This window comes from Hippopotamus amphibius, chromosome 10, assembly GCF_030028045.1.
Source record: "Hippopotamus amphibius kiboko isolate mHipAmp2 chromosome 10, mHipAmp2.hap2, whole genome shotgun sequence".
In the NCBI taxonomy this organism is placed as follows: Eukaryota; Metazoa; Chordata; class Mammalia; order Artiodactyla; family Hippopotamidae; genus Hippopotamus; species Hippopotamus amphibius.
The window spans coordinates 33,526,361-33,546,872 of NC_080195.1; the positions used below are offsets into that span (position 1 = coordinate 33,526,361).

General features: G+C 39.7%; 1 protein-coding gene across 9 annotated transcripts in view; it reads right to left on the reverse strand.

The window, feature by feature from the left end:
* Nucleotides 1-20,512, reverse strand: part of RNF170 (ring finger protein 170) — a 34,415-nt gene that overhangs the window by 6,679 nt on the left and 7,224 nt on the right. For 4 of the 9 annotated variants that reach the window (XM_057696361.1, XM_057696363.1, XM_057696355.1 and 1 more), the window contains exons 2-6: nt 19,490-19,633; nt 10,720-10,795; nt 9,336-9,444; nt 6,807-6,880; nt 3,404-3,514 (exon numbers count right to left, since the gene is read on the reverse strand). In XM_057696361.1, the coding sequence (XP_057552344.1) occupies nt 3,404-3,514; nt 6,807-6,880; nt 9,336-9,444; nt 10,720-10,795; nt 19,490-19,633 (514 nt within the window). Of the gene's footprint in view, nt 1,449-3,403; nt 3,515-6,806; nt 6,881-9,335; nt 9,445-10,719; nt 10,796-19,489; nt 19,634-20,181; nt 20,258-20,512 lie in introns of those variants that run through there. The other 5 variants (XM_057696357.1, XM_057696358.1, XM_057696360.1 and 2 more) reach the window with 3 other exon arrangements.

Below are 20,512 nucleotides of genomic sequence, written 5' to 3' on the forward strand. Positions count from 1 at the left end.
AGAACAAAGATCGTGATTTGGTATCTCTCTGTCAGACTTCAAAATAATATAATTTTCTTACAACACGCAGACATGCTCAGTTAACAGGAATGAAGGAGTTTCACATATTGACTGAACACCATATTTTCTAGTTACGCATTTTATTTAAAGATAGTTCTTTGCTTACTAGGTTCTTATAAAGTAGGTCTTATTGTCGACGATTGAAAAGCAACTAAAATAACAAATTTAAAACACAGGCTATAGTAATACAAAACTTAAGTTATCTCTAATTTGAGTTAGTAAAATAAACCAACGAAGAACCCAATGTATAGAATTAGGCAGAGACTTGAGCTCAAGTCTCAGCTTTAAAGTCGGACAGACCACTTATTAGCCAGGTGACCTTGGGGAGAGTTGTTTAACCTACCAGAGATAAGTCAACAACTAATTGAGTATGTCTACAAGGACTATTAAGAACTAGAAGAGATATTGTTATAGAAGGCCTTTATAAATTGCCAGACAATATATAAGTGTATACCGACAGATCAACTTTGATGGCTTTGACCGTCTAAGAATAGCAATGAAATGGATTTGCCTTTTAGGATGTTTATTCTGCTTAGCTTGAGTTTCAGTGGATTACTAATGGCCACAAAGATTTTTGGAGTGCCAGGTCTTACCCTTTCTGGAAATGATTATGTTTCTGAATATATACAGACTAATAATCAATTATATTTACTTTGTAAATATACTAAAAACCACGGAATTGTATCCTTTACACAGGTGTACTTTATGGCTTATAAATTACATCTAAATAAACCTGTTTTCAAAAAAAAGATAGTACCAGTATCTAGTTGTATGACCTTGAGCAAGTCAGTTTATTCTCTGACTGCAGTTGTTAGCTGACCGCATGACCATAAGGTCCCGGGTAGTAATGAGTTGCCGTGAGCACCCCTCAGTGTAACTTCTTTGAGGTCTTATTTCTCAGGGGGTTGGGAGATGCAAGAGAAACTGGCCAGACAAGTAAATCACTTCCTGTGGTCATTCCACTGCCCACAGTTCAGCTGTTTTTAACAGTCTGTATAAATATCACAAATGCAACGCTTGGTGTGTATTTTATTTGTCTCACAAATGCCAAATCAGTTGAGAGGGAGATGAAGACAAAAAAGGGAAGAAGTGAGAAAGTGATGAGAAAACAGTCTTAAAAACCCCACCAGGTAGAGAAAATCTTGTAACTCCTATCGGAAAACTGGTCACAAAAGAACAAAACTGGTCTTTTTAGAATCGCTCCCTATGCTGATTTTCTGTTCTCTATGGAAGAAACTAATACTTAAAACAGCTACAGAGCTTTCACAAGGTCCAAGGGAGATGACTTCAGCTATTCCAATGACCAGCCAGTATGTCTTATGAACACTGTTCTGTCCTTCGTCAGGGCTATTTTGTTTAGGCCTCATGTGGTATTGCTTACACAAAATCTGTAGTGATCAGACAAGAAATACGGAATGGGTTATTAAGAAGTGTCTGTATATTAATCACAATCTGACTCTAACTCTGGGGTAGAATATCAACGTAAGAGCTAAATGTCTTTATCATACTGTGATTTCATACCAAGCTTTCTTACTCATTAAGTGTGTATCTGACACACACAAAATAAGTGAGCAATGGTAAGCTTCACACTTTACAATATGAATCAATATCTTAAAATGATTTTTTTTCTGTTCAGCGGTAGTTGTTGACTTTGAAATACTGATTTTTAAAGAATCATCCTAAGATGCCCTGGAAGATATGTAAGAAAACTGCTGGATCAGATCAGCACAAAAGGCTCCCAGACAACCACGGAGGACAATGGTAACCGGGTCAAGCTCTTCTTGTTGCCTAAACATCTGAAAGATCTGCCCAGCACCATCCACAACAGGCGAAACTGTATGCCTTTAAATGGACCTGACATCACAGAATGAGGAACAGTATGTACAAGGGAGCGCAAGTCTACACAGGTGTGTAATACAGAAGCACTCGCACAGCTTATGTTCTTGGCTGGGAGCAGTAGTATCGTTTCTAGCTTACGGATAACCATCAATTCTAGAAACATTAAGGCCCACTGTATCCCAGGCACTGAGACTACAGTAGTGACTAAAGAAACAGTCCTTGCCCTCGTGAAGCTTTCCGTCTCCTGAGAGAACGGTAACGAACAAGGTCGGAGGGCAATGACAGGGACCGCCCTGGTTGATCAGGGACAGCATCTCCGAGGAAGGTCTATCATGAGAAGTCAGCCAGGAGGCGAGCAGGGGGACAAGCATTCCCAGCAGAGGAAATGGCACGAGTGAGGCACGAAGGTGGGGTGGCCCGGAGCAGGTTCTGAGCCCAGCATCCCGAGGGCGGGGAGGAGGCACCCGGCCATGCACGGCCTTGAAAGCCACAGCCAGGATTTGGGGCATCATTCCAAAAAAGTGCAAGTTTTAAAACACATCGTGGTCTTACTTATGTTTTCAAAATACTACTCAGGCTGCTGTGCAGAGAAAAAGGTCCAAATGAAGAGGTCACTGCAGTCGCCCTAAGCAAGAGATGGTGGTGGCCTGGCCTAGTCTGATGGCTACAGACACAGGACTTGTTATGAGGCAAAAATGATAGCATCCCCAAAAAGAGGGAGAAAAGACATGATAGGGCTAATTTACAGATCAGAGGAGGGGAATGAGGGAGAAGAGGACATCACACCGAGCTGACTGAGGCTGAGGTAAGGAGGGATCAGGTCAACATTGTACATGTTACATCCCGTATCTGAGGTGCCGGGAATGTCCCGGTGGGATGTACGCTGAGCTGGTGGACACCAGAGCCCAGAGTGCGCAGCAGAGTCTGGGCTTCCCATGTGAATTTGTACTGAGCGTGTTCTGGGTTTTTAAGTATATATTCAGTCATACACACACTTCTAGAATTCTTTGTTAAATTTTGAGAAAACTGGGAAAGAGTCAGTAAAGTGTGAGTTTTTAATCCATCAAATGCCTTTTTGGGGAGGAAGGGCAACTGTAGAATTGACGTGCTCTTTAAAAATAGAATGCTTTTGAATACCTGACATATAAAACCCCCAAAACTTAAGGTTACTTAAGGGAGCAATTCAAACAGGGGGCCAGGGTATATAAAATAGAGTAAAACACAATTGTAAAAGTCCCGCCAGCAGTTCTCAGTTGTAAGTTTCCCATAAGACAAACCCTATTTTGAGAATCACATAGGAATCAATAATTTTACCTTTCCCTCCAATTTTTTCTATTGCTTTTATAATGCCATTTCTTAAAAGACAGAAAACTGTAGTCCCTGGGAAAGCTGTAACTTGGTGAATGACAACAACGCTGAAGGTAAAGACTTTACCCAACACACACAGGTTTTTCATAGGGAATATCTGTTGGTAAATCTTTGTACCCACTACAGCATTACTTACAGATCTGGGCTGCCCTGAGAATCTCCGGTTATAATCATTAATATCTTGATGTAAGGATACAGCATCCTGAGACTGGTCATTTTCACCAAATACCGTTAGCAGTAAAGTTACCTGTATATCACAGAAGAAAAAAAATTGTTACACCTTTCTGCAGCATTGTTTTCACTTTGTGTTATTATTCAGTAGAATGAGAAAAGCTTCTGAATTTAGATTTCGCTCATTTCTTTTAACAAAGGCAACACAGGGGAGGAAAGTAAGTTATTATTTCCTTACAATAAAATCCAATTCAAAATGTTATCTGAACTCCTGTAAATTAAAATGGGCACTGGTTCAAGTACTTTTCAACCACACCAGGGATCAAGTTCTCTGTTTGGGCTAACAGACACTTGAAGATATAAGAACGATGAGAATATACTCAGGAGCAAAGTGACATATCACTCTGAGAGAGAACAATTAGGGATTTCTTTTCTGATTAAAACCATGATTCCTTATCCTCACTGCCATCTGAATTATCCTGAATGCTACCAACATCACACAGAGATGAGTTTATTGCAGGGACCAGATCTTAAGCACTCATCTCTACTATAATCAAAAAGGTAATTCTTGCTACTGGTATAGAACATAATACATTTAACCCTGAGTCCTCCATGGTGGAGGTAAGGAGAACACACTGATGTCCCCAGAACACACTCGGGTAATCTGAAGATGACAGCACCTTGAAAAACAAGTCTGTTTTAAAATTCAACACCCACTAGAGAAATGGTCACTACACAAAGAGATAAATATGGGACGGAGTCGTGATAGACTTGGGTTTAAATCATCTTGCTGTTGTTCTGACCCTTCCTCAGCTCAGCTGTAAAACCAGGGCCCCCCTGCTCAGATGCTTCCCAAACAGCCAAACACAGGAGTGACTAAGGGCAGCAGGTGGGAGGAGCAGCAGGTACAGCCACCGCCTCACAAATTTGTTAATAAAAATGAATTCTTTCACTAAATATTAACTGAGCACCTATATGGGCCGGGCACTGTGCTAAGTGCTAGACACACAAAAAAATGAAGGTGTGGCCTTGCCCCTTGGTGATCACCATCCCCAGGATAGATGGGGAGGCAGACCTGTCAACAGCCGGCGTAGATGTAATAGTGAGGAAGGCTGCCTTCTCTCTGGGGTGTCCAGAAAGCCTGACTTGCACTCGCCCTAGGGATGCGGTAGGACCGCTGGCGTGTCTGTGCACGCGCCCAGGGGAGATGTGTTCCAGTCATGGACAGCAGCCGGCACACTCGTCCCACTGGTGCGGGCCGTGGGGCAGGTAGATGAATTCCTCTACAGTTAGGGAACGCACAAGTTTATCTCCAGCTTCCTAGCCTCAAGCCAACGTATGTGTGGTCCAAAGGATACCACCTGCTAATACGCATATGCCCTATGAAAAGCCACAGGTAGTGCCAGGAGGAGGGGACGTGGTGGAACTAGTTCTTCAGTGCAGGACCTCTGGCCTGGTCTCCGTGCAGCTGGCAGGGAGCTGGAGGTGACAGGCAGCTCCGGCACATGAGCTCTGGCGCCCACGGCCTTGGGGCACACATCCAATCAGCCGGAGGGGTGTTACCCTCCTAACCACGTGATAACACGTGTGAAAGAGGCAGAACTGGGGGATGTAGAAGCAAGCAGGAAAGAAGAGAAAGCCCTGAACCTTCCTCTCTCCTACCAAAAAGAAGGCAGCGATGGGGGGAAGTGGATAAGGCAGAATAATGGCTGAAAGGTACACACACCTGTGTGTGTTTCGGTGTGTGTGTATTTAACAGTACACACCATGTGGCTTTATTTATATACAGTCCCCAAATTAGGCAAAACTGAGGAGTAATCTTAGAGCAGCATGCTAAGGTAATAAAACTACAAAGAAAATCAAGGAGATGCTTATGGGAACAGTCAGTGGCAGTTGCCCCCAGGAGAGGAAGGAGGGGAGGAGATTTGGAAGGGGTCCTGAGGAGGCTTCTGGGGCTGTGGCCAGCTTCTGTTTCTGCATCTGAGTGGGGGTTACTCAGGTGTTGCTCTGTGATAAGTCAGTGAGCTGTCCTTCTTTCTTTTGTGTGCTTTTCTGTATGTCTGTTATAATTTTACAAAGAACTTTTGAAAAACTGTTGCTCCTTGGCTAATTTTATTTTACTTCGTGGTCTCTGTGGGTTTACGCTTTTCCTGTTTCAGCAGGGTTGCCAGAGGGAGCGAAAGTAAATGCCTGCACTCAGGCTGGCATCTTGACCTGGACGCGCTCCACCCTGGTCAGGGCTTCCGCTTGCACTGGGAGACAGCCCAAGGAGATGCTGTCTGTTTACACATTCATGACTCATTATCAGACAGGCATATATTTTAAATGAAAAATAATATAAAGGAAAACTTGAGAAACTATATACAAGTGATAGAATGTCCCATTTTGCTGTATTTATTAAATTAAAAACTAAGAATTTCAGTTTCTTGGATTTTTCAGTATTTTGTTTCTCCAGTTTGTCAAAGAAATTGAGACCATTTGACACACCTCATGTGTACTGACATTTCAGTCTTCAGTACATGTTGATAAAAACTCACTGCCCCCCTCTGGAGACAGCTTCTATACCAACTATAATAGTCAAATCTGTTCTGGATAATGCAATGTGGCTGTCTCCAACAGAGACATTTTTAAAATGTATTGTTCATCATTTAAAGCTATCTGGACCTCACCACAGAAGGGCAGGTTAAAAATACAGTAAATGGAAAAAAATTTTTTTTCAAAAGAAGTCTATGTAGGGGATATTTACTTAAGCCTGACTGCTAGTTGAGTTGTTCCTATGCTGGTGTTACAACAAAGACTTATTAGGATTTGGGGGGGGTTTATTTACCAGTTGTTGTTCACGACAACTGAGGGGATATCAAAGGGAATTCCTTTTTTTTTTTTTGAGGTGTCTTAAAGACATTTAAAAACATAATGGAGAAACATCATAGCTTTGAATAAATGAAGTTCTGTTAAAAATATAAAAATAGGGGCTTCCTAGGTGGTGCAGTGGCTAAGAATCCACCTGCCAATGCAGGGGACACGGGTTCGATACCTGCTCCAGAAAGATCCCACATGCCACGGAGCAACAAAGCCCGTGCGCCACAACTATTGAGCCCATGTGCTGTGACTACTGAAGCCCAAGCACCTAGAGCCTGAGCCCTGCAACAAGAGAAGCCACAGCAATGAGGAGCCCGCGAACCACAACGAAGAGCAGCCCCCACTCACCGCAACTAAAGAAAGCCCGTGCACAGCAAAGAAGACCCAGCACAGCCAATAAAATAAAAATAAATAAATAAATAAATAATAATTCAAGAGTTAGATACAGAAACTATAAAAATTTACAAAATGAGCTAGTATAAGTGATGTTTTCTGGGCACAAACATTACCGTTTGTCTACAGATTGGACAACTGATCGCCCCAAGCCACGAACCGTATCGCCAGTATGCAACAATGCAGGTACCTAATGGGAAGAAAACATTGATACTGATGTTTTTAAGTCCATACATCCTGGGAAAGTTTCATATATTTGAAATATTTTAACAGCATCGCTTAGTTTAAAATGTTTTTTATTTCATCCCCCTACTCCCAAGGCAAATTCAAATCTAATAGCAATTCCAGCCACTGAAAAATATTTTAATTTAAACTACCAGTTTAGATACAAGCATTTTTACAATCAAAAGCAAGCATGTGTTAACTGCTTCAATGCTATAAGGCTTAACAGAAAATACTGCATTTCCTATGTAAAATAAATAAAGCAATAATTGAACATCATTGTAAATATGACAACCAACAAATCACAGTATAAATTTTCTGTCCCAAATTTGATATATATGTTACAAAATCACAACTTCCATTTTTTTTTAAGTTTAGAAAACAAAGTTACTTAAATATCAATAATAGTAACTAGGCAATATGAGCAAGGAACCAAAGGATACAAAGATTACACGCTGCCTGCCCTAACAGAGTTCATAATCCAACTAAGTAATTGCGTCAACTTTTGTACTGGATGGATTTGATTTTTCTGCTTGAAGGTGCTGGTGATCAGCAAAGCAGGTAAACCCAGCCTCGAGGGAGGGCTGACAGACCCTAAAAAGTGGTGACAGGTGAGCTAAGGGTATAAGCACTAAAGTTCAGACCGGTAACAAACGAAGAAGGAATATTTTTAAATACTGGCTGATGTTTAAGGAGCCAGTTCATTTTCTTCTCTGCAGCCCCCATTCCTCAGATCCTCCAGGTCCCCTGTGAATCTGAACTAAGTGCTTCCTGGCCCCCTTCAGTCAAATTGAAGAAACCAAGGTGACATACTTCAATCAATCAGAAGGCAGTTACATCTTGAACTGTGTAATACTAAATTTCAGTACAAAAGGAGTACAGAATTTGAACCAAACTTTGTAGGACTGGTACGACTAGATAGGCAGGAAACGGGGGAGGATGCTCCGGGTTTTACAGTGGCCAGAGCAAATGGTACACGGAATAATGGCACACGAGGAACCTGGTGAGCGAGCCAACGGCTAACGCCAAGGTTGTCCATCCTGGACATTAGTGACTGTGGGGAAAACTGGTTCAACGGACTCAAAGACAAATTTAAAAGCTAAACCATCTGTATATGATATCTTTTCCTGCTCTCAGAGTGCTGTGTTAATTAGATAATATTTACTAAATACTTTGAGCAGTCTAATTTCATATAGAAACTATACGAAAGCAAAACGGATCAAATTTGTTAGTATTATTATCATCTGTAACGATGCCTTAGATTTATCTACCACCCTTTCATGCAAAAGTCCAATGTGTTTTGACATATGTGAATTAATTTAATTGCTCTCTTCCACAGACTGGAGTACAGGCGTCCTTGTTTTGCAAATTATGTAGTGGCCACTTGCCTGCCCCAGAAAACGATGGGTACAGTTTGGGAGCAATTAGCATCCCATCTTGAATACAGCTGTTCAAACGGAAAGAAATATGACCAATAAAAAAACAGGTCTAATGATGAGATAAATCTTAAGTAGAGAGCAGCTGTATAAACCACCAATCACATAGTAGTGGATTGGCCAAAGGGTTCATTTGGGTTTTTGGTAACATCTTACAGGAAAACCTGAACAAACTTTTTGACCAACCCAACAGAACTGCACACAGCCTCTGAAGTTAGACCCAGGTTTAAAACCTAGCTCTGTCCATCTGCAGCTGGGTCGCCCTTTGTAAAATTTCTCAGCATTGCTGAGCCTTGGTTTCCTCATCTGTGAGCTTGGCTGAGATGAAGCACATTGTGTTCAGCCCATGGCAGGCACGTAAGAACTGACCCTCCTCAATTTCACATGACCACAGCCAGCTGTGGCTATATGATATCCCATTACACTCTATGACTCTTTCCGGAAGGTCAGGAGAATGCTCAGGGGTGGACAGCACCCCTTCCTGACACTAAGTGCGACATCAACGTTCCTTCTCGTCCCTCTGCGTGTTCTAGGGCTCCCAAGCCTCTGGAGGTCACGAAGGAAGAGGAGCAAGAACTTCTGTACCGACTCAGAGTGAAAAAGAGGTAGCAGAGCCAAGGCACGGTCCTGGGTGAGGTCCTTGAGAGAAGAACCTTCCTGCCTTGGGAAGGAGAAGTGATAAATGAAACCATCAAAAAGTGGTGAAAATGAGGGGTTCAGTGACTTCCTCATGGTACTGATATAGTTGACTTACTATTCAAAGAAACATTTCTGTTTATTGGGGAGTTGAATAACTAGATTTTTAGTCTTTGAACCTATAGATGCTAAATAAAAGTGGCTGATGAGAAGAGCAGGATCTCAGAAGCGATCTGCCCCACTCACAAAATACAAAACATGACAGAGAGAAGATGAGGAATCCAGCTCGTGCACACACATGGGTCTTGGTCTACGTAGTCACTTGCACCAAGTACAGCACTGTTTGCTTACCACAAAAGAGATGTCCGCAGTTTGTTTCAACAGGAAGGGAAGCTTGATGTAAACAGATCGGACAGTACATGTCAGTGTAGAACTGCTGTCGGGCAGCAGCAGGTGCATCCTGGTGAGAAAACGCGTGCATATTGAGACACGACACACGCAGGCTTTTCAAAATCACCTTCGTGCTAAAGTATACTTAACAATACAGTCAGGACTATGTGATCCTCAAATTTTAGCATCGCACTGGTTAAGGTCTTACAAGTTTCATAAACTTATGAGACTGCGGTGCTGTTCTACTGCATGGTCTCTACCTTCCTTCCTGAACACAGTCTAAAGATAAAAACCTAGATTAACTCAGGAGTTACTCTATTAGAAAGAGTAAGTTATTCTGCGTAACACAGGCTGAACTAATGCATTCATTAGCTGCACAATAAATGTCAAACTACTCCCCCAAGTATTAGCTTTCCTCTATTTTTAACGTTTCATTCATACATTCCCAACAGCATTACGTTTGAAGATTAAATGAGATAGTTGTATATGAAATCACTTTGTAAATTACAAAATATCATCCCAGCAAGAATTATTGATAACAAGAGCTCTGGAACACAGTACCACTAACATGCTTAAACTATTTTTGCATCAGTGAATTTAAGTTCTACGAAGTAAGAATTCTTGTCTGTTTAGTTCACGAATGAATTCCTGATGCCCAGAACAGATGTCTGGCATGTGGTAGATGTTCAATAAATATTTGGTGAATGGATAAATCATAAAAACCCTCTTTGGAATTAAAATTCGATTGGTGGGTAGACAATCAATTTTTAATTTTTCTTGATATTAGCTATCTCAGCATGCAGGTATACAATATCCTACTTAATCCAGCCTTCATAAAATATATTACATTTCTGGGTCTTAGAGAATTCATATGGTTAAAAGCAAAGAAGAGGCAGAGGAGAAAAGTTTTCTTCTTTGCCTAGCCAGTTTTATTAACTTTGACCACTGAAGAAAAAGAAAAGGAAAAAAAGCCACCCTTTATGGTCATTTCTTTGATGGTCTTAGGGTAATATATTTTAGAAAGAGTAGTTTTTCCACTACATTTCATTAAAGCCAATTAGACAGTGATTATTTCCTCACAAGTAAATAATAGGAAATCTGTTGTCTTTTAAAGCAAGTTAAAACTAAATACACGAAAACGTCTTAATTAGATTAAGACTAGTTATTTGCCTAATCTGAAAATGTACCATCAACAGAATAATAATAATAAAAGGTAACTCCAAGCAAGAAAGAAGCCCATGCTTCCAAAAAAGAATTAACTGATATTTCATCACAATTTCTTATGCAAGGGGAGTAATAACATCTACTCCTCACACAAATGCACAGATTTATATCACGACGGTACCTGTTCTGTTTGAAGTTGTTCCCGAAGCACCCTTACTAGCTCTTGGTTTTCTGGATGAATATTTTGATGTGCATTTCTGTTGAATAAAACATAATAAAGTTTTAACATAAAATACTGTTAGATGAATCCATTTTCCTCACGGGTCTAATTTTTTGACCTAGACTACCGGCAACATAAGCAACGTAAATGATGGCCCACAACTGTACTCCAGCTGCAGGACTGAGCATTCCAGGCTATTCTGAGATCGCTGATTATCGGCTCATTTCAGGTTTAACTGGCAAATGATGAAATCCAGAGGCCTGGCACCTTGGGGAGTGAATGCCAATGCAGATTTACAGATCATATAAAGAACAATTAACACATTTATTTCTTCTGTAAGATGTCTTGTATTATTATGCATTTGAACATTTTCCATAGCTAATCAGGTATTTCTCCCAACTTTTCACCTACGAAGGGAGGGGGACACAGAAAAACAAAAACTAAAATGTATAACGTAGAAAAACCCAAACCACTAACATCTTAACATTAACAATTAAAATGAAGACTCAAAGGCAAGAAGTTAGAGGCCAATATGAAAGGATGGGATGACTGAAGTGAGGACTGAAAACTAGAAGCAGTAGTTAGGCTGGCAGGGTTGGGGAATGAAGATTTACATCTGAATCACAGTTTAATTTTATTTGGCCGTAAAAGTTTTTTCTAAACCTAAATCTCTTTAACAGCAATATTTTAAGTCCACTCAATGTCAGTGTTAATCTATAGAAGAGCCTTCACCTGCTGGCTGAACCAATATCCCACAAAAATAAGAATTCTAAACAGTCTAGTGGGATAAGGAAAATTAAAGAACTCCATCCTGTGGTTATTTAATTTTTAGTAAAAAATTCAAATTTTAGAAAAGAAAGCTGAAAAAATATAACCATTAGTTCAGAGATGACATAAAAACAATTTAAAGTCAAATATCTAATCAGAAGCTCAACATAAGTGTAATGAAACTACCTGAACTGTTTAAAAACCTTAAATTTTGGTGGATTATTTATTTTTAAATGTTAGATTCTTACGATTGAATAAATGAGTCGATGAAAGAAAGCTACTCTATGTGAAAAACAATCTGTCAAGGAACAGCCCGGGAAGGAACCAGCGCATTTACACACCAGTAAACACCCAGAAACTGGAAATTCTCAGCTCTTTGACACTGAAAAATCATTCTCTTTTCATTGGAAAAAAACAGTCAGGTCTTTCAGAATATTGATATAAACTATGTGACTGAAAAGTCTTTCTTTTGGTTTCTTTCCACAGAACAGAAGATAAAAAATTCTTAGATCTGATAGTAGAATATTAGAAAAGTCAAAGTATAGCCAAAGAACAAGAACAAACAGCCCGAGATGCTGAAGACGGCTGTAGTTCAGGCAGCTAAGTGTGACTGGCAACTCCGAGTACAGAACCAAAACTCTAGAAATCTGATCAAGAGAGACTGAAAGCTAGATTAGAAAGCTGAGAACATACTGTTACAGAGAAAACTGCAGGCCCCAAAAGGCATCACCTGTGCTAAAGCCCTTGACGCCAAACCTAGACTTCACACCTCAGTCAACTGCAGCTCCCACCTTCCCCAGGAATGGGATCTGAATCGGTCAACCTGGAGTTTCCTTGTCAGCACCAAGGAGGTAGTCTGCATGATAAGACCCCTGCCATTTCCTTCCCCCAGAAGTAGTAGTCCCAGCCTGAAATAATCTTAACTTTTCTTTTACTAATAACTTCCTTGCCCCACCCTCCTTTTGCTTATGAAAACCGTCTGTTTCATACAACTCCTAGGAGTGTCTCTCTACTTGCTGGATGAGATGCTGCCTGATTGATGAATAGCTTAGTGAAGCCAAATAGATCTTCAAATTTGCTTGGTTTAATTTTTGTTCTTTAACAATATGATCACCTTAGCTAAAAGAAAATGATGGCATTTGACACTAAGCAGGTCTAACGTGAGATGCCAAGGAAAACAGCGGCTCTGCTACGAAACAGAAGTACATGTGTTGTTAGTGTATTTATCAACAACTTATGGTCCTTCTAAGTTCGCTGGGAGGAGAAACCAAAACTGTCAAACCAGTTAAGTTATATGCAGCCAGGAAAGGAGCCAGGAACCTCTGATATGAGGAAAGCAATGATACCCAAAAGCCTGAGTCAAGGAAAGAAGTTTGAATCAAAGCTGACACATACGCGAGCGTGTGGTTTATAGAGTAACCTGCACACCAGACCCTTTTGACTGGCTTCTGGTACGTTGACACGTGGCAGCTATTATTAATGGCTTAAGAAAGAAGGCCAAATAGAAAAGATTTAAAAAGAAATGAATAACTACTAAACATTACTGAAAGATATTAAAGAAGACACAAATAAATGGAAAGACATCCCATGTTCATAGACTGGAAAACAACATTGTTAAGACGTCAATACTATCCAAAGTGATCTATCTACATATTCAGTGCAACCCCTATCAAAATCCCAACAACATTCTTTGCAGAAATAGAAAAACCCATCCTAAAATTTATATGGTATCTCAAGGGACTCCAAATAGCCAAAATAACCTTGAAAGAGAAGAACAAAGTCGTAAGACACTTCCTGATTTCAACACTTGCTACAAAGTTATAGTAAAAACAATGGTACTGATAATAAGGACAGATGTATAAACCAATGGACTAGACCATAGAGACCAGAAATAAACTTTCACATATATGGTTAATTGGTTTTTGACAAGGATGCCAAGACCCTGCAGTGGAGCAAGGACAGTCTTTTCAACAAATGGTGTGGGAAAAAAATGGATATCCACACACAAAAGAATGAAGTTGGACCCTTACCTCATACCATATACAAAAATTAACTCAAAATGGATCAAAGACGCAAACTTAAGAGCTAAAATTACAAAACTTTTAGAAAAAAACATAGGGGGAAATCTTTGTGACCTTGGATTAGGCAATGATTTCTTAACCATGACACCAAAACACAGGCAACAAAAGAAAAAACAGATAAATTGGACTTTATCAAAATTTTGAAAATTTTGTGCATCAAAGGACACTATCGAGAAGATGAGAAGACAACCAACAGAATGAAAGAAAATATTTACAAATCATATATTTGATAAGTGATGAAGAAAGAGTATAGAAATAACTCATAACACAAAAAAGCAAACAACCCAATTCAAATATGTGCAAAGGACTTGAACAGACTTTTCTCTAAAGACATACAAATGGCCAATAAGCACATGAAATGATGTTCAACATCATTAGTCATTAGTGAAATGCAAATCAAAACCACAATGAGATACCACTTCATATCCACCAGGATGACTATCAAAAAAAACAGAAAGCAGCAACTGTTGCCCAGGATGTAGAGAAATTGGAACCATTGTCCATTGCTGGTCGGAATGTAAAATGGGGCAGCTGCTGTGAAAAACAGATTGAAGGTTTCTCAAAAAGTAACACACAGAATTACCATATGATCCAGCAATTCCAGTTGAAAGCAAGGACTCAAACAGATACTTGTACCCCAATGTTCACAGAGCACCATACTCATTAGCCAAAAGGAGGGAACAAGCCAAATGTCCCTCGACAGATGAATAAACATTGGTACAATCCATTGTACACTCCTGTGATGGAATATTACTCAGCCATAAAAAGGAGTGAAATCCTGGCAGATGACACAACACGGATGAATCATGCATGTATTACACTAAGTGAAATAAGCCAGACACAAATGGACACTGTCTAATTCCACTTTATGAGGTACCCAGAATAGCCTAATTTTTTGAGACAGAAAGTGGAATAAAGGCTACCAAGGGCAGAGGGAGGAGAAATGGGGAGTTATTATTTAACTGGTACAGTTTCTGTTTCATATGATGGGAAAGTTCTGGAAACAAACAGTGGTGATGGCTACACAACATTGTAAATGTACTTATGTACTTACGAATTGTATACTTAGAGTGATAACTTTTATGTTATGGATATTTTACCACAATACAAACAAAGAATAGATTATAATCACTAAAAACATCAAAGAAATTACAGAAAAGGGACAAAAGGTTCCATTGTTTATCTTACAGTATGCATGCTACCTCTCCCCTAACTCATTAATTGAATACTTCAGCTGAAGTAACAGGATTACAGTTGCCAATTGAATTTGAATCTGAACAGCTGGACAGCAACTTAAACTGACCTCCCACCCAATCATACGAGAGATTCCAGACAATGTCTGCGTGATGGGGAGCACCTTATATTATTTAAAAAGTTACATCTTAGGTTAAGCCAAAATCTCATTATTTATCTCCACCCATTGGCCCTGTATGAGATAATAGAAAATATATACTAATATATATTGGTCTCTGCCCCTGGTTCCTGGCACAGAGCTCCAGCAACACTTGTAAATCCTAAGTGATAAGAGCACTAGGAGTACCTTTTATTCTAATATTTGTTTTTTGGTCTTTGACTTGCTCCCTGACACAGAGTTCCTGAGCCCCCTGTAAATTCCTGGGTGACAGGAGTGTCTTTTGTTCTGATGAGGTGACTCTGGGTGGGCTCCTGGATGAGGGCTGGTCACCAGAACGACAAAGTCCTGATTAGAAGCTTGGAATTTTCAGCATCCCCATCCCCCCACCCCCATTCTCCAGAGAGAGGAGAGGGGCCAGAAACAGAGCTAATAATTGATCGTGCCTACGTGATGAAGCCTGCATAAAATCCCCACAGCACAGCCTGGAGAGCTGCAGGTGGGTGAACACGGCCACACCAGGAGGGTGACACACCCAGCTCCACGGGGACAGAGGCACTTGCTCTCAGGCCCCCCCCCCCGCCCCCCAGACCTCACCCTCTGCATCTCTTCACCTGGCTGTGCATCTGCATCCTTTATCACATCCTTTAATAAACTGGGAGACCTAACTGCTTCCCTGAGTTCTGTGGCCTCCTCTGGAAAGTTAATGAAACCTGAGGAGGACGTCACGAGAGCCTCCAATTTGTTGCAGATGACCTGGGGACAGAAGTCAGACAGAAGCTGGGGGTAACCTGGGGACCTACTACTTGCCGTTGGCATCTGAAGTGCGGTGGGGAGCAGTCTTGTGGGACTGAACCCTTAACCTGTGGGATCTGACACCATCTCCAAATAGACAGTAAAAGGATTGAGTTAAATTGTGGGACACCTAGCTGGTGTCAAGGAGAATTGCTTGGTAGGGGAAAAACCCACACACATTTGGAGACCAGAAGTGAAGAGTTCTGTGTAAGAATAAAGGAGAGACACAGGAGAGGAAAAGCAGAGAAGAACTGGGCCCTTCACTACATAAGAAGTTCTTCTGTAGTTCTACATAAGAATAAACCTAATTCTTCCTCAACAAAACAAGCTCCTGTCATATTTAATGCTTTTGCATCCTATAGTCTTTTTTTCCCCTAAGCTAGATGTCCCCAGTTCTTTCAGGCATTTTTATATGATTTGTTTCCACAGCTCTTCCCATTCTGATAACCTCCCCTGAATGTTTTCCAGTCTAAAACTCTTGACCCAAACTGAATACAATCTGTATGTGACCTTTACCTGATTATTCTGATTAACACACCCTAATGCTGTTAAGTTTTTGGCATCTACAATATACAGTCGCCTTATTAATAGAAACTTTTGGGCTTCACATCACTGCAGTCTGTGAGGAAAAAAATTTTATTTACAAGTAATAATTATCTATCCATAGTAGAGAAATTAGGAAAACAAAGGAAAAGAAAAAAATTTTTAAAGAAAATTAATCTTATAAAAATCCTTTTTTTAAACAAAACAGGCTATTTGACCTATGGTTTTATAATCTGCCTTTCACTTAATTCTCACTCAACATTTTATCATGGATACTTCCGAATGACAATAAATTTATATCTGCATCCCATTCTTTTTTTTTTCTTTATGCATCCCATTCTTAGTAGGTAAAGAGCAGACTTTTTATTTTCGGTATTTGCTTAGTCATGACCCATTTTTAAAACAGCTTTATTGAGATACAATTAATCACCACAGTCGATTTTAGAACATTTTCATCACCTCAAAAAGAACCCTGTACCCTTTAGCTCTCACCCCCATAGCCCCATCTTCCACTTCAGTCTTACACAGCCACTAACCTACTTTCTATCTCTATAGATTCTCCAATTGTGGACATAAGAACAGACTCAAATATATGGTCTTTTGTGTCAGGCTTATTTCACTTAGCACAATGTTCTCAAGTTTCCTCCATGATGCAGCAAACGTGCATCAGTATGTCATTCCTTTTTATGGCTGAATGATATTCCATGGCATGGATATACCGTGTTTTGTTTATCCATTCATCTGTCGATGGACCCACTCATCTGTTTCTGCCTTCTGGAGATTATGAATAACCCTGCTGTAAATATTCCTGTACAAGTTCTCATGTGGAGATACGCTTTCACTTCTCATGGGTCTATACACTTAGGAGTGAAATTGCTAGGACATACAGTAACACTATGCTTAATCTTTTGAGGGATTAAACTATCAGTTTTCCAAAATGGCTGCACCATTTTAACTCCCCTACCAGCAGTGTATGAGGGTTCCAATTTCTCCACATCCTCAACAACTGTTATTATTTGGCTTTTTGAACCTAGCCATCCCAGTGGGTGTGAAGCTATATCTCACTGTGGTTCTGATCTGCATTTCCCTGAATGACGAACAATGTCAGGCATCCATTCACATACTTACTGGTCATTTGTATGTCTTTGGAGGAATGTCTATTCTGATCCTTTGCCCATTTATTAATTTGGTTATTTGTCCTTTTATTATTGAGTTTTGAGTTCTCTACATATTCAGATATAAGGGCCTAATCATATATATGATTTGAAATACTTTCTCCCATTCAGTGAGTTGACTTTTCACTGTCTTGATAAAGTTCTCTGAAGCAAAAAAAGTTGTTACTTTTGATGAATTCCAATTTATCTATTTTTTTTTCTTTTTGTTGATCATCTTTTGTTGGCATCATGTCTAAGAATCTTCATGATTTGCTCCTATGTTTTCTTATAAGAGTTTATAGTTTTAGCTCTTACATTTAAATCTTTGATCCATTTTGAGTTAATTTTTGCATATGATGTGGTATGGGTCCAACTTTATTCTTTTGCATGTGGCCATCCAGTTGTTCCAACATCAATTGTTGAACTCTTTCCCCACTGAAAGGTCCCAGCGCCACTGTCAAAGACCAGATGACCATAGATGTATGGGATGACCCTTTTTTTTTTTTAAGCTCATTATTGGAATATAATTGCTTTACACTTTTGTACCATCTTTTGAGGTACACCAAAGTGAATCAGCTGTATTTATACACATATCCTCATATTCCCTCCCTCCCGTGACTCCCTTCCACTCCCCCTGTCCTGGCTGGATGACCCATTTTTAAATCTTGATTCTGTTGTACCAATACATTAGCTATCCATCCCAACTGACAATTTAATAAACATGCTTCTTTTGTCTTCTTCATCCCAGTTGCTAACAGAAATGAGAACAGGCTCAAAGGCAGAGTCCTGCAACAATTCAGTGTCTTTCTTTTTTGGCTTACATTAAAACACTAGTCAGCACTCCTGGGAATGACCTGTCAACCAGTTATAAACTCACTTAAATCTGCTATCATCTGGTCATCATTTCCCCACTGTCTACAAGTGCATTACCAGGCACTGTATAAATACTCAACTGAAATCAAGACAATGTCACCCAAATAAGAAACTAACCATGCAGAGGTAAAAGAGAATGCTCACATTCTACTTAATAATCCTTTCTATAATTTTTATAAGAAACTAACAGATCTGGGGATCTGGTGGTTCAGTGGTAAAGAATGTGGGGGATGCAGGTTCAATCCCTGGTTGGGGAACTAAGATCCTACATGCCAAGGAGCAACTAAGCCCACACACCACAACTACTGAGCCCATGCCTCAACTACAGAAAGAAAAACCCGCACGCCACAACTAGAGAGAAGCCCGCACACGGCAATGAAGAGCCCGCACTGCAATGAAAGATCCCGCATGCCTCAACTAAGACCCGATGCAGCCAAAGAAAGAAAGAAAAAGAAACACATCTGTAATTTTTGAAATTACTGTAATCTCTTTCCTACTTTATACTTTTTTTGTTCATTTCTGTTCTCAGTGATATACACAAAATTTTACTTATCTCCACGTGTTAATACTTAAATTTCCAGTTTATTACTTTGTCTCTGTTTACTGGTACACATACGTCTGAGACCTTTAAATAGTATTCCTGACTCTATAACAGTAATTTTTAAAAAACATTTTAACTCGTTTAATCCTCTCAACAATCCTATGTTTAAGTGTTTCACAGTTATTAATTCACTTAATCCTTTATAACAGAAATTTTAATTCTAATCTTAATTCTCTCCATACTGTCCAAGACTTTTTTTGCCCCAGCTTTTTTCATTTCAACACTGAAAATATATTTGCACCTATTATATCACCTACAAGTTGATGAATTCAATTATGAAAATTACATTTTAAAACTGTGATACTCCAACAGAAAAATATTAACATTTTATTCAAAATATGGATGATAAATTAAATTTTTTTCTGACTAGACAACTGATGATAGGAAAAATATATGGTAGCACTTAGAGCCTAGTAGAAAATAAAATACCTTAGTAAATATACACAATCACCGAACTCTATTATTTGCTTTTAACATTAAGTATAAAACATTACTAGAAGCAGTCACAAAGTCAGTGGCCCCTGGAAATATGTATTATTTAAATCCTTTTGTCCTTTAGTCTCACCTGAAAAGTGCATATATCAGGGTAGCAATCAAAGCGAAACTGACCACAACTGCCACAAGTACTTGGTCACTTACTCCTTCTATGACTGAATCATCACTCAGTTTCAAACTGTGAACTTCACCTTGGTATTTGGCCATTCCAGGTCTAAAAGAAAAAGAAGATGAAAATTACAAATGACACAGTGACAATGAACTATATTTATCAAAACGATATACACATAGCTGACTTCTGATATATGTACTTGTTTGTAGCACCCAGTTGAGGTAGGTTGCATTACATACATCTCCAGTGAGGAATGACCCATTAATGAATTCCTTAAAATTATTAAAGAAAAAAAGACATTCCTCATGCCCAATTGCTCTTTTCTTATTCCTGAATACCAAATAAATTCTCCACATAGATCGCATCCCTCTTCTCCCTCAGGACACTGAACATGCGTCATGGAATGTACCATGTACGGATGGGGAAGGAAATACACTGTCTTCTTCTGTAAAGATTCCTGTATTACCTAGCATACTGCGCTGTACACATCAGGACCTAATAAATATACGTTCAAATAGGAGTGACTTGCCTTACTTATAGTGTTAGTAATTTGAAAAGTAAAAGACACGGAGGCTATAGAACATTTATAGCTATACTGAGACTACATGAATTAATGAAAATTCTGGTGCTTGGAAAATGAATAGCCTCACCTGGGAGTAAGCTCAGCTTATGGTTCAGAATTCTGTGAACTGCCTGGAGTTTGGAATCATTCTGAGGCTGCAGTCCCTTATGAAGAGAAAAGCGAGGATATGAAACTCTCCTTCCCACACACTAAGCTAGAGGAAAATGGTAATTCCCAATTTCTATAGGTATGAGGGGAGACGGCCCAACCACATCAGAGTCCAAATATCACACGTGATTCCCACTGTTTTCAGATGGCAAACACTAAAGTTACTTAAAATCCTATAAGAGGGACTTCCTAGGTGGCGCAGTGGTTAAGAATCCGCCTGCCAATGCAGGGGACACGGGTTCCATCCCTGC